Source organism: Fulvia fulva, chromosome 5 (assembly GCF_020509005.1).
Source record: "Fulvia fulva chromosome 5, complete sequence".
NCBI classification, from domain to species: Eukaryota; Fungi; Ascomycota; class Dothideomycetes; order Mycosphaerellales; family Mycosphaerellaceae; genus Fulvia; species Fulvia fulva.
In genome coordinates this window covers 3,677,416-3,691,327 of record NC_063016.1, presented here as the reverse complement: position 1 = coordinate 3,691,327, position 13,912 = coordinate 3,677,416, and the positions used below count along the sequence as shown (strand labels likewise).

General features: G+C 54.5%; 6 protein-coding genes across 6 annotated transcripts; 3 read left to right on the top strand and 3 right to left on the bottom strand.

Moving 5' to 3' along the window:
- Positions 1-417: 417 nt before the first annotated feature.
- CLAFUR5_06202 (uncharacterized protein) lies at positions 418-822 on the top strand (the record flags this gene model as incomplete). Its single annotated transcript, XM_047905350.1, has 1 exon — positions 418-822. The coding sequence occupies one exon, from the start codon at positions 418-420 to the stop codon at positions 820-822; it is 405 nt and encodes a 134-aa protein (XP_047762393.1).
- Positions 823-909: 87 nt separating this feature from the next.
- On the top strand, positions 910-1,113 carry CLAFUR5_06201 (uncharacterized protein; the record flags this gene model as incomplete). Its single annotated transcript, XM_047905349.1, has 1 exon — positions 910-1,113. One exon carries the CDS (start codon positions 910-912, stop codon positions 1,111-1,113), a length of 204 nt encoding a protein of 67 aa, XP_047762396.1.
- A 3,444-nt stretch (positions 1,114-4,557) lies between these two features.
- CLAFUR5_06200 (uncharacterized protein) lies at positions 4,558-5,407 on the bottom strand (the record flags this gene model as incomplete). The annotated part of the gene is made up of 3 exons (XM_047905348.1): positions 4,558-4,758; positions 4,819-5,144; positions 5,197-5,407. The coding sequence occupies 3 exons, from the start codon at positions 5,405-5,407 to the stop codon at positions 4,558-4,560; spliced, it is 738 nt and encodes a 245-aa protein (XP_047762395.1).
- A 1,423-nt stretch (positions 5,408-6,830) lies between these two features.
- On the bottom strand, positions 6,831-7,430 carry CLAFUR5_06199 (uncharacterized protein; the record flags this gene model as incomplete). Its single annotated transcript, XM_047905347.1, has 1 exon — positions 6,831-7,430. The coding sequence occupies one exon, from the start codon at positions 7,428-7,430 to the stop codon at positions 6,831-6,833; it is 600 nt and encodes a 199-aa protein (XP_047762643.1).
- A 1,486-nt stretch (positions 7,431-8,916) lies between these two features.
- On the bottom strand, positions 8,917-10,262 carry CLAFUR5_06198 (Aquaporin-10; the record flags this gene model as incomplete). Its single annotated transcript, XM_047905346.1, has 3 exons — positions 8,917-9,769; positions 9,954-10,121; positions 10,171-10,262. The coding sequence occupies 3 exons, from the start codon at positions 10,260-10,262 to the stop codon at positions 8,917-8,919; spliced, it is 1,113 nt and encodes a 370-aa protein (XP_047762642.1).
- A 1,568-nt stretch (positions 10,263-11,830) lies between these two features.
- Positions 11,831-13,865, top strand: CLAFUR5_06197 (Glycerol kinase; the record flags this gene model as incomplete). The annotated part of the gene is made up of 4 exons (XM_047905345.1): positions 11,831-12,216; positions 12,265-13,116; positions 13,182-13,324; positions 13,372-13,865. The coding sequence occupies 4 exons, from the start codon at positions 11,831-11,833 to the stop codon at positions 13,863-13,865; spliced, it is 1,875 nt and encodes a 624-aa protein (XP_047762645.1).
- Positions 13,866-13,912: the final 47 nt, after the last annotated feature.

The window sequence follows — 13,912 nt, the reverse complement described above, 5'->3', positions numbered from 1 at the left end:
CCGAGCAGAGTATTACCACCAGCATGCGAAGCCGAATGCCCACCTGAAGATGGTCGACCCCCAATCGAAGAACATCGCCCCGTTGCGCCCGCGCCCGACAGGTGCACGCGACCAATATACCACCCCCTCACGTCGCACTAGCGGCCAGTACACCACACCAAGCGGCACGCCAGGTTCCTCCATCTTGAAGCCCCCGGCCACCTTCGTCTCAAAGCTGAACCTGGGTGATGTCAGCTCACCAAAGCGTCAGCGCCAGACCAGCACGACGGTGAACAAGGAGAGAGAGTTGTGGACGTGTTCCGACCCCTTACTCAGGCTGAGGGCCAATCGATCCTGGACAAGGCGTATTCCAACCAGGCGCATTGGGTTGCCCTCAGCAACGACGGAACGGCGCGCCGCCTCTAGGCCAAGGGCGCAATGCCTACTGCCGCCGCGTTGGCATCGTGCACTGACCACGAGTGGCTCACCAAGCTCTGCAAGACCTTCGGGGCAGATGTGATCAACCTGGATGAGCGCCCAAACCACCGTCACGGAGGTGGCCGACCATACCGCGACAAGATTGACGACCTGCTGCAGGACGGTCTCGTGCGTGACACTCCCTACAGCAACACGCGCAGTAGACGAAACAATGGGACGGACGCGCGCATGAGTGGTGGCCTCCCAGAACAGCAGGGCCAGTCGGGCCAACGCCAGCGTGCTCGCGCCGGCGAGCGCGGTTCTAGCAGCCGTCGCACCTCGGGCACACACAATGACTACAATTTGTCACCAGGAGGCCCAGCAAGACACGGCCAGCCGCGCACCAACCCAACCGGCAGCAGCTAGAACACGCCTCTACAACTCCCGCACAGCCGAGTTACCTTCGCGGAGGCACCCTACACCGTCTCCCCTGGCGCCAACAACCGCGTATTGATGGATCGACTGGCGAAGGTTGACCAGACCTTGCGCGACAATCGTGCGCTGTCCACCGTCGTCACCGAGAATCCCATCATTCGCACCTACCTGGACAAAGCACGAACCGCTGCCAGCGACGGCAAGAAGGTGGAGTTCGACGACGCCATCGACAAGTACCACCAGATGCTGAGCTTCACAAAGCCGGACTACCGCATCCCTTGAGCTGCCCGCTCAAACCACATCACCACGGTTGGGCTTCACGCTCGCCAGGCGTCACGCTGGCCAGGCGTCACGCTCACTGGGCCTCACGCAGGCACCCAGGGGAACCATTACAGACACAAAACACCAAAAAAGTCGAGTAACAAACCATGGGCAAGACCATCAGCAGCGTATGTGTTGGAGCGCTCCTGGCGTGACACCCTCCGAGGGTGGCACGCTCAACACGAAACACCCTCACAACATTATGGAATTCAACATGGGACAAGGCATGGATAAGATGAAGGCATATTGGCATCACTGGAACAGACAACGTGGGCGTTGTCTTGTTGTCGCATGGAGTAGAGAGGCAGGATATGACGTCACCAGCGTGACACCCTCTGTATCTTGCAGCAGTAGATAGCTTGAATACCCCACTATCCATGGCCTAATTCTTTCTCCTTTCTTGTGGACTTGAGTAGACAGTTGTGTCAGAGGCCTCGGGATAGGCAGCGCGATGCCAGACGACGTGGCGGTCTATCGATAGAGAGGAGGCATCTGGGCCGTGTTCCTGGCAGCTTTCACGGTTCGCACGCCCAGTGTCGGCTGGCTGTGTCCAGTTTCCACGGCCATCGGACACGCAGACGGGCCTCGAAGGACATGATGGTATGCGCTGTCTCTGGCGGGCGTCTTGTCGGCGAGTGTTTTGCATTTCAACGGCGTGGTCGAGGTGCGCAAGGAGGGCTGCTGGAAGATGGAGCTTTGCGAAGCGCAAAACTCTCAACGTCGTCCTGGCGCGGCACATTCGGCGGCGGCGTGCCCCAAGCAGATTCCAACGACCGAAAGGAGCCAAAGGCATGGTTAGAGTTGACGCGGGAGGCTTTTTCACGCATCCAGACAACCGAGCCGCACACGTATCCCTGTCTGCCATTAAGCCACTGATGGTGCACGTGTCTCATCTGCTGTCGCCTTCAATGTTACCGTGAGGGCCATCTCGACCTCGCGCTGCAGGAACATCACCTCCTCGATCGGCAAGGATCGTGTCAGCAAGACTGCCGTCATCTGCGAGCGCGGAAGAAACACGAACTGCCAATCTGCGGGAACGATCGAACACCACACCCGCCCGTGTCAGAACTGAGAGATCCACTCCTCAGTCTTCACCACAACGAGCGATGATGCAGCGTCTGGCCGGCTGCGAGACTTTGGTGAGTCGAGTAAGGTAAGTGCCACGCCGCCGACCTGGGAGCTCTTTCCCAATACCGCAGGGCCAACGACGCTTGACCTTAAACTTGGTCCTGCAGAAACCGCCGAAACCTACAAACCAACGCTCACTTGCCATCACACCTTTCGACGCCGACGCTGTGCCAGTCGCTGGTGGTAGGGCATCAACCGTACGGCCAATGCCGCTGCCTGCACTGCGCGCAATACTGCAGAATATATTCGACCGACAAATGGCCAGGCCCATTTCTCGCAGCATGGCATGATGCAGATCATCGTTCAAACTCACCCTCGTGCTAGGCTCTCTTCAGCAATCTGATGTATCTCGTCTCGGCAGGTGCACGGCTCGACATGTCTCCTTCGAGCCGTTCGGCAACTCCCCACCTCAACCAGGCGTTTGGGCAGGGCCGATCTCCACGTGTGCCGGCGATCGACCGTGCCGCTGGTAGAGCTTCGACATTACTGACCTCAGAAGTGAAGCTAGAACGCGCTCACAGCAGTGAGCCCTTGAGGCTTGTGACGGGGCTACTGAAGTGCAGCAGATGCAACACACACGGTATGCCACACGAGACTCGTGGAGGCCACGAACATCGTCCTCGTCCAACACGTGTGAAGCACATGCAGATCTCTTCACAGCCAATCTACTTGGCTTTCGGGGGTATATCCCTCAAACTGGGTACTCCAGATTGCAAAGTTGCGTTGGGACGAAGTGAGTTCCTAACGCTGATCTGCAAGCATATCAAACAGCCTCACGATATCTGATGGTATGACACGGTGTACACCTTCGGCGGCCTGTCCTTTGATCGACAAGATACCGCAGGTCGTTCCTGGTTGACTGGACCTCGAACTTGCAGCGTCGACTCACTCGGGCGACGGTGACTTCGGACACGCTGGCTCTTTCGCTGTCTCTCTGGAACATTGCTCATGCGTCTGAGCACACAGCCTGGCCGTAATACGAATATCGAAGCATGATGCACTGCCGCCCTCGCTGTGTATGTCGACACACGGCCGAAGGTTGTGGTATGCAGCCGATAAGATATCAAGCATTGCACTACCAAGCTAGGCTCGAGCATATGGTCCGCACGTCTCCACCGAGGCTGAACTCCTGCCCTGCAAGCATGGAAACCAGATAGCACTGCACGTGGTTATATCATCGAAAGCAGAAACTCTGCAGCAACCCAATTGTACTGATAAACGATGATTACGAGCGGCCACTGCGAGCATGGGTTCCATCAGACCACGCCAATTATCAGACCAAGCCGTCGGGGGGTTGTTGATGCGGGAATCGTTACGAAGTACCGTCCGCTGGAGTTCTGACTTTTCGCAGATACCGGCCAGCCTTGGCAGTACGCGTCTAGTGTATAGCACAGACTCTCATGCTGCGCACTACAGTCCCAGCAATTCTACTTGAATGATAAGAGGTTAATAGTGGAACGGCTGCGCTCCAGTCATTACCACCTGTAACATTCTGCTCATCAGACTTATCAGCTCCTCTTGAAAGTCCGCCCAGGCCATACTTTAGCTGCGTGCAATCAATGCAAGCTGCTCGTAGTGGGGTCCTAGAATGTTGACCCTTGCCATTATTGCGCAGATGGATTGCTTTTGCAGCGAGTTGTGCTCATGATAGTCTTCAATGCATCGACTTCGATGGCAACAGCCAAAGCGCATCAAGTCGAACGCAGATCCACGGGTCACAATGTCCAGAAGTCAGCGGTAGGGGTCCTCCAAGTTCACGATTGTCGAGATCTCTCGTTCACGATTGGCATATGTTTTCCTATCACGGATGTTGATCGATGTCTTCCTTGATCATCAGGCCGTCACGATTGTCTGGTGGCCACGAAAGCCATACCCTCACCATGCTTACGACCTACTGGGATTCGGGGACTACTCCATGTCGTGCAGAGGTCCACTAGCCCTGGGTGCCTTAACGTTTTGCTTGTGGCAATGACAATTCCTGAACCCAAAGCCATATTCTTCGCGCTTACGTTCAACGAGAAAGTGTGCGAGTTGGTCTAAACCGAGCATAGTCGTTCTGTCATTAAGTGCGGCATTGCTGTATAGCAATGGCCTGGGATATCATAGCGAGGGAATATCTCCTCTTGGGCTTTTCTGCACACCCGCTCTTCTGTCGAGCCACAGCACATCTGTGGAAACGCCTGGTATATGTACAAACCCTCCCCAGCCCGGTCCAATGCTGGTCTCTTGGTGTCGCTGAAATGCAAATCGCAAACAAGGCCACTGTCATCATTGGCTTTATATCAATGTGAGCAGCGCGCTAAATACCAATCCGGCGAAGAGTACCAGAGGGGTTGGGCCTGCTATTGATGATGTTGCGCCGTTAGTGAGCGCTTGCGTGCTGAAGACGAGGTTGAAGCCAAGGTTCGAGCTGTTGTAGCAGTTCTGCGGCGTCACTTGCTCGACCTCTTCCGGTTTCGTAAGGGTAACATCTACGCACTGCGATGGGCATCAGCCATCATCATCTGCTGTTCGATGGTACGAATCTCTAGTACTTACACTGTAGAGCGCTGCGCCGTGTTGTGCTGCTTCCACAACCTGTATCGTGATGTTTGTGCCTTCGGCCAAAGATAGGCTCACTGGCATGCGCACTTGCGGCAAGCAGAACTGTCCTGGATATTGTGCGTTCGATGGTCCGGTGAGTTGGAATACTGGCACAACCGGATGGGAGTAGTTTGGCGGCGCCAACATGCCTTCTTCCTGGATTCCGATGTTGACGTAGAAGAATGCTTTGCTATGCCCTGGAAACCAACCAGGTGGTACTGATATAGCTCCACCGCCGACTGGCCATTTGGTGCGATTGCTCGTCATTGGCATGCCTCCACCTGTGTTGGTCGTCAGCCAAATACTCGCCGAATCGCAACACCTTCTACTCACATGGATACATCCACTGCATGCCGTAGGGAAACGCATATGTGTCATTGTCTGAGAAGTAATTGATCCCTATTGTGTTCGGATCTTGATCTGGTGCCGTTCCATTCGTGTGTAAATTGTTGCCCCTCCAGCCTGGATACGTGATCACCGTGTGCGCTCTTGCTACGCTGCAGATAGCTACCACAGCGGCTATGGCCTTCCCAAGTCCGTACATCCTGCTCTTTTCGTCCCGAGGTCGCGATCGGAAGGGGCTTTGTGGCGTCGGTATGCGCTCTCGAGGGCTCTGGACAGGCTGTTACATACGTCCGCTACAGAACAGGCGTCGAAGACGATAGTGCAGTATATGAAACAGAAGCGAGAGCTGCAAAGGAAAGAAGTCGGGTCAGAGCGCCAGATGTTGGGGACTCGAGAGACCGGAAGGATTGCTATGCAGCTTACGACCTTTACTTACACCACGCAGGGTACATGCCGAGTCCAGCGAAGGGGAGTGATTGGCGCTGCAGCATGACAGCCACCTCTCGTGTGGTCGCACGAGAGTGGAAGAAGCGCTTGGCAGCTGTAAGCACGTCGATTGGTACATTTCCGGCACAGCTAGTGCCGAACAGAGGGTCGGACAATCGTGATGGCATCCCGGACCTGCGCAGCATAGAGCTAGCCATGACTTTTGGTGTGGCGAGTTGCTGCCCTGCGTGACAGTGTTGGACGTGTGAGTTTCGAGCACTGAGACCAAGTCGCTGCGGACGTGTCGTAGAACAGCTGTAAGCGCTGCGCAAATAAGCTCGTGGGAACATGCGTCGAGCGGCTGCCAATGAACTTGCACTAAAAGCTCTAGCCCCGGCTCCTCGATGACCAGTCATATTGTGTGTGTTGACCACTTCGACCACCACGGAGATCTGAACCAAGCACATTGCCGCTGGTCTGCATCTAGATCGATCATCTTCCGGTATAAAGACAGATCCATGGCCCAACGTGAATGCCATTACAATAGTATTATGCCATGAGAAGGAACGCAGCTTAGTCTTGAGTACGCTGACCTACCCTGCAGCTGAGGAGACGAGTATCAATGCTGTGCGACATGACAGAAGCTGACTGCAGACGATGCACGACGCCAGTCGATGTCACCAACTTGCAGATAAATTGGCCTGTCGTGCTGCCACATCGTCGACCACGCAGGCCCGTACCCCTAAAGTGAATCCTATGTGCCGCACAGATTCGCAAACAGCCACCCATGACCATGTCAGATTTTAGCAGATCAGACCTTGGAGGAGGTTTTTTTGTTCCCGTGCTGGTTGCCTCTCACGAGTATGTTTGCCTGCCTGTGTCAATCAGCAACAATGTCCTGAGTGGGAAGAGTGACCTCTCGAAGAATGCACTCTGGCAAACTGTGTCTGACGGCTGTTAAGAATTGCCCAACAGCACAGACCCAGCTGCGAAATTGATGCTTTGGATCTTCAAGACTTCTGAGATTGCTGTTTGCACAAGTATGCTGCTAGCTATGCGTAGTGAATCCAGAGTCATGTCCAGCAATTGGCGCAGTATGCCAAGATGCGGCGGCATATTACCACATTGCATCGTAGCGGCGAATCAACCGTAACCTGTAAAGACCAACATGTAGCGTAGGGGCAGGGTTCTCAGTTTCATTCGTCCGTCCAATGCCGGTCTCCAATGCGCTCAAGAGTAGATTCGTCCGTTGAAGACTTCTTGAACATCCCACGCAACGATGCCTTCATCCGTGCTCCTAACCTCGGAGGTTCTTGTTCAGTTCCTTCCAGGCCGCAGGCATTCCGTCCATCCTCTCGCGTTCTGCGCCGCGTGTTGCTAGGTCGCTGTACTCTGCGTGCTGACATCGTGCCGGGAAGTGCCGTGACTGGGGAACATTCGCTGGTTTTGGAGGAGCTCCTTGGAGTGCTGCTAGGAGGTGTAGGAGTTGTCCCGTAGCGAGGAGAGCAGGCGATCTGCATCGGTGCATGCAAGGGCTTCACCAGAGTGTTTGTTCTCGGAGGTATGAAGACCGGGGTTTCATAAGGCGCTGGCATGCCAGCCCTCCAAGAGCCAGCGACAGATTCGACGGGGCAAGAAATAAGACGGGCAGAACGCTCGTCGGAGCTGCCAGGGCTCTTCTCGGAGCTGGTGACGCTGCTGTAACGTGCTGTGGTTGGGCTGGGTAAAGGTAGACGCTCTGTTGCTAATGCGCGATTGGCGGCCTCTGGATATGGTGCTGAAGTCGGCTTCGACATGTCGTATAGAGCCACGTGGGGCTTCCACGAGCGCGACTCTTCTGATACTGTTCCGACGGTCGATGGTGTTGGTTGCAGGTTGCCGAAAGAGCAGGATCTGTGATTGCAGTGCTGCGTTTTCAGAGGTCTGGCTATATGTTCCTGAGAACGCCTCCGCAGGTGTATCCGATGGCCAGGTTGTCACTCCTCTGTCAATCTTGTGCGCCGAGGGACATCCAAGCAATGCGAAGAGAAAACAAGACATGCAGACCGTTCCACACTCCGTCTCCACATAAGAGTGGCGTGGTGCGTAGTCGCAGCGATAAAGAGCACCAGACCCGGCAGCTTGCAGACCCAGTCGTATATTACATGTATGCGTGCCACTTGAGCACGCGCCCAGGACCATGCTTGATGCTAAACCTGGAGCTTGAACGTTCTTACGGAAGTCTTGGGGTTAGCCTTTGAGTCTGGCAAAGTCAGCTCTGCAAAGATTTGCATCTTGATCTGTATGGAGTACATCAACCCGCCAGCGATCTGCGAGCCGCCAGATGAGGGTATTGGCGACCTGCGGCAGTGCAAGCATGAGATTAACGATGCCAGCTGCGGCGTCCGGCAGTAGGCGGCAGCTTGATCCTTTGCCGGGGTTCACAGACCGGCATAGTAACGATACTGTACATGAGCAAGCACAAGCGCTGGCGTAACATGGATTCGAGTAGCCAGTCTTGTAAGCTGCAACTGGTATTGTAAGTTCCTGTCAGTCTCTCCTGAGTGGCTCGCTTGGCACGCGCTTGGGCGGTCCTGGACAAACACCGCATGCTGCAGCTAGGCGCAGGGCATGTTGATCGGCGCAGAGCGTATCAATGATTGACAAACGCACAAATTCGAGGTAGGCGCTGGTGCAATGAGTTGTGTCGACCTGGCAGAAGGTGTGGGAGAAAGAAGGTCGTAATGATTGGGAAAGAGCAGAGTGGGGCTCCTCAGTTTCCGGCCCGGTTTCCGGCCCGGAGGCGGAGGCAAAAAATGAGTGACGCTGAAGGAACGGAACCTGATGAACAGTGGAGGCACTATAATGATCATCGAGCCGGGTGGAGGAGATATTGACTTCTTCGGGGTCGCGCTCTGTTTACCTTTTACAGTAATATCGTTAACGAGTCTCGCGGGATTTCGTGAGACTTCGATGACATTTGGCATTCATAGACGCGACATGTCGACCAAGCCATCAACTGACATACTGAACAAAGCTACGCCGATAATGCCCTCCAAGGCATTCTCCCAAGGTGCCTCGTCCTGCTGCATAGCTCCGAGTGCTTCTTGAGCGATCGTCTGCTGCGCACCACCGCGTCGCTGGCCTTGCTGAGAGTGCAAGAACCAACTCACGCTGACCCAGCCTTGTCACGAAGTGCAGCGATCGATGGTCCCGCGACCCACTGCAGTGGATCTCACTGGGCCAACCTCGCCATAATCTTCGGTCCTACCTCGCTCACAGTCTTTCTTCCCACTTCACCTCTCAAGACTCGTGGCTGCCTTTCTCATTGCTAACATCTTCGACCATATCCTCCGCCTCCCACCGGATTCCATCGTACTTGCGCCTCATTCCAGGGACGAAGCGATACAACCCCCAGTATGGTGTGTTGATCGGCGACACACCGGTGAACATGAGAGTGTCATACAGGAATCCGCCAAAGGTACAACCGAAGAAAGGAGAGACCATTGGAACCCAGAAGTAATAGTCTCCGGCCCTCCAGACATTTGCACCATACCCTACAGCGTAGCTCATCAGCCTTGGCCCAAAGTCTCGCGCGAAATTGATGGCATAGCCGGTCTCCCATCCGAAACAGGCTCCGATGCCAAAGATGATGAAGAACAGAGCCAGAGGCGTGAGGTTCTTGGCTCCCAGGTTGGAGTCGTCCTTGATTGCATAGATCATAAACATCAAGATCGCGGATGCTATGAACTCTGAGAAGAATTGGCCAGTCTTTGTCATGAACTCGGCGGGATAGGTACAGAAGATACCAGCGGTCGCATTCTCACTGTAGCCTGGGACCGTCCGGATACCGGCGCCTCCTTCAAACACATCGATGGCCGACTTGTAGTTGGCGTACACTACTAAGGAAGCACACATGGCACCGAAGGTCTGAGCGAGCATATACCCGGGAAACATTCGCCATGGGAAATCGCGATAAATGCAGTTGGCAAAGGTAACTGCAGGGTTGATATGCGCACCAGATTTGCCACTGGCATAGACACCGAGCATGACTCCGATGCCCCAGCCCCACGAGATTGACTGGTAGTCACCCTTCTCGCCATTGGAGAGGACCACTTGGGCAACGACACCGTCACCAAACAGGATCAAGATGAATCTGGGAGATCATTAGCATTCAACAAGTGGAGTACGTGTCTCGAAGCGTCGGTACGCTATCCCTTCCCTCGTTCTCGCCAAAAGGTACAGAGACTGCGACAGTACTCTGATCTTTGCTCGAACATTGGGATGGGGGCTGCGTTTCAGCGCGCACAGATGCTGTATGAAGCCCTTGCTACACTTACACGCCGAGGAATTCCGATAGAGGCTCCTGGAATTGCCCGCGGACTCTCGACCACACCAAGCCATTGTTGGATTCCTTCCTTGCCGCTGCCGTCGGACTTCGATTTATGGGTGCTCCCGTCTCTGCGTAAGGGAGAGTGGAGGGTGTGCTAGGTTCGGAACTTTCTCGCCTACGTCGATGTCAGAGCAAAGACACACGTCCATCTGTACACTACTTACCTGTGTTCACGATGCGTTATCCGCGAGTCCTCGTGGATCATGTCCATATGTTTCTGATTGATGACTTCTTCCGCGAAGTCCCTTCCGGGCATGTTGAAGGGCAGTGCTCACTTCGTGGGCAAGTATGCTACGAACAGTCGATCAAAGTATGAGCGGACTGCAGCTGTACAATACTAACGACCTGAGTGCGGAGAAGTGTAGAACTGACGTATGGACCCAGCCTGGGATCAAAGAGAAGTCGTTGGTACTGCTGACCAGGCTCAGAGGTTCGTTTTAACGCTCTAACTACAGCTTGCTATCAAGGGTCCCAGCCGCGGCCATCAGATTCCAACTGAACAGCTCCTACGGGACGTCGTGTACATATGCGCGAATAAGCCACGAGCTCCGCAATGCAGGATCCTAACTCTGGTGAGCCAGCACGGAGGGCATGCAAGACAGCAAGCGTCTGCGGAGGCCAAGCAGTAACCTATGCCACTTACGCAGCACGGCGATCCATGCTACCACGCTTCACGATCAAAGCCAAACCTGAATGAGCATGGCCATGCGGCTTGGCCGGAAGTATGGTTGAACAAAGGAACCAACGCCGCATGCAGTCACATTCACCCAAGTGCTCCCGTCTGCTACCCGGGTTGGAGGCCTTTGCACAACGTCCACTGGTTCGAAAGAACTTCCAGATTCCTTTCAGCATGCGGCAGTCTGTGACACGAACCACGAGGTCGGCTACACTGACTTCTTTGTGTATCCTAGGCGCATGGGACAGTTGAGCACAATTGCATCAGCAAAGATCACGGCGCCATTCCCACCGCGAGGATCGAGGATCGGCATATACCTGCTGCGTCCAATGATGAGCGCAGTCGCACCGCTCCTTGAAACGCATTGCTGACCTTTTGGTACCATTCTCGCTCGTAAGACGGCACGCTCATCGCAATCACTACTCAGTACCGATGAAACGGGACTTCGAGAGGTGGCAATGCCGATGCGTAGCTCCAGGTTCCCCGCGCGTATGTACAGTCTCTTTCATGGTGAATGGCTGGTCGTACAAAAGACCATCGCGTCGCTAAAGTGGTTACAACTGCGGGCCTCCGGCTATGGTGCTCAGACAGGATGCAGTGCGTTTGGCAAGCGAGCTCGGCCGCCGAGTCGGCGTGTTGAGCCGCGCGATGTCAAGAAAAGTAGTTCACACACGCAATGCGATCTCAAGTCAGTCCCTGCGTGGTTGAGACAGTGACTTACCAGCATGTGAGAACGACCAAAACCATTGCAGGGATCGTTCTTGTCTCACGGCCAGAACGATCCAATGGTCCACCTCACGCACTTCTTCTGCAAACGACTGCAAACAACATCCACCGTCCCCACGCCTCCCCAGACACTCCAGACACTACCCCTCATTCCTGGTGGAGTTCCTCCACCTCGGACCCGGTCCGCGGGTTCCGAGAGCTTCGAGAATTTCGCGGGAACACGAATGATGAACGCCACAACACGTTGGTCCCTATGCAAGCAACAATGAATTCGGCAAGACCGTGCCTCGCGGCGCATCTCATCATACGCTACTGACGGCTCCCATCGGATGCACATTGTTCAGTAGCATAAGCGCACGCGACACGTGAGTCTTGCAGGCTTGGAGCTGACATGAGCTGCAGCGCATGCGCAGAGCTGGGCCATGATCACATGGGTCGAACTTAGATGCGGGCAATTCCTCCGTCCATGGGGGAGCTCGTGGGGGCTTTCACATGTACCGATGAGGCGACAGCTCTTTGGAGCTGGAGCTGGTCACAGGCGCACATGGCTTCCTCATAAACAAAGAGCGTCCGCTTTGAGCACGCGAACAGTTTGGCACGCATTCCCTACTTCGAAGTCTTCTGTTGTTCGCGGCATTTCCACCACGTTTCACGGCGATTTTCCAGCAGAAATGGCGTCTTCAGAAGAGGTCTTCGTGGGTAGCATCGACCAGGGCACTACCAGCTCTCGATTTCTCATTTTCGACAAGGCTGGCGAGCCTGTTGCAGTACACCAGGAGGAGTTCAGCCAGATCTACCCAAACCCAGGGTCAGTCTCTTAAAGGCCAGCAAAGCTCCCATGCTGATCTTCTTATAGATGGCACGAGCACGACCCAGACGAGATTGTGCAGTCCGTCCAGAACTGCATAGAAGGGGCGCTCAAGATATTCGAGAAAGACGGGCACTCTAAAGAGAGCATTAAGGCGATCGGCATCACGAATCAACGAGAGACGACCGTATGCTGGGACAACAAGACCGGCGAGCCGCTACACAACGCCATTGTATGGACAGACACACGTACGGCAGCCCTAGCAAGAGAACTCAAGGCGAGGCCGGACAGTGACAAGCTCACTGATGTCTGCGGCCTGCCCATTTCGACCTACCCATCTGTAACCAAACTTCTTTGGCTGCTCAAGAACTCGGAAAAGGTCAAGAAGGCGTACGATCACGGAACCCTGGCGTTCGGCACAATCGATGCATGGCTGATCTATAAGCTCAACGGCGGACCAGATAACAATGTCTTTGTATCCGACCCTACCAATGCCAGCAGGACCATGTTCATGGACATTCACACACTCAAATACAGCGAAAAGATGTTGGACTTTTTCTCGTACGAATTTGATATGCGCAAGGTCCACATGCCGGAGATCGTGCGCTCTTCGGACAAGCAAGCCTTTGGCCAGCTGACGTCCGGCTCCCTGAAGGGCTTCCCACTTGCTGGCTGTCTTGGAGACCAGTCTGCAGCACTTGTTGGCCAGAAAGGCTTCGAGCCGGGTGCTGCAAAGAACACCTACGGTACTGGCTGCTTCCTGTTATACAACGTAGGCGAGAAGCCAGTGATATCTACCCATGGACTTCTAGCGACAGTGGCGTATAACTTTGATGGCAAACCGGTGTATGCCCTTGAAGGCAGCATTGCAGTCGCGGGATCTGGTGTCAAGTTCCTGATGTAAGAGATCTTTATTGCTAAGATTCGGCGCTTCGACAACAATACTGACATGGGCTCCCCTACAGGCACAATCTCGGGTTCAGTCATGCTTCTCACAAGATCACTGAATTGGCAGAAACAGTCAAAGACAATGGCGGCCTTGTCTTTGTGACTGCTTTCAGTGGTCTGTTTGCACCTTACTGGATCGACGATGCTCACGGCACAATGTGTAAGTTTGTCCTAACTGCTCGACAGTCAGATGCTGACAAGCTACAGTCGGTATAACACACCACACCGAACGTGGGCACATCGCGCGAGCCACACTGGAAGCCGTCTGTTTCCAAACAAAAGCCATTCTCGATGCAATGGAGAAAGACAGCGGACACGAGCTTAGTGAGCTGAAGGTCGACGGCGGCATGAGCAACTCCGCGTTATGCATGCAAACACAAGCAGATTTGGTGGGTATCCCAATTGTGCGGCCGAAGATGAGGGAGACCACAGCTCTTGGTGCTGCCATTGCCGCCGGCTTTGCTGTAGATGTGTGGAAGAACTTTGATGAGCTGAAGGAAGTCAACACTGCTGGACAGACCACGTTTGAACCACAGATGGACGAGAAGAGCAACAAGAAAATGTTCCGCAGGTGGGAAAGAGCTGTGAGGATGTGCAAAGGATGGCTCGCAGAAGAGGAAGAAGACGAGGGCAAATCGGACGAAGCGAAGGAGATCAAGGACAACATCAGCAAGGAGTCGGAGGATGCTTCGAAACTATAAATGCCTGGCCATGCTGATAGTCTGGCTTTCTACCAGATGTCTAGCAG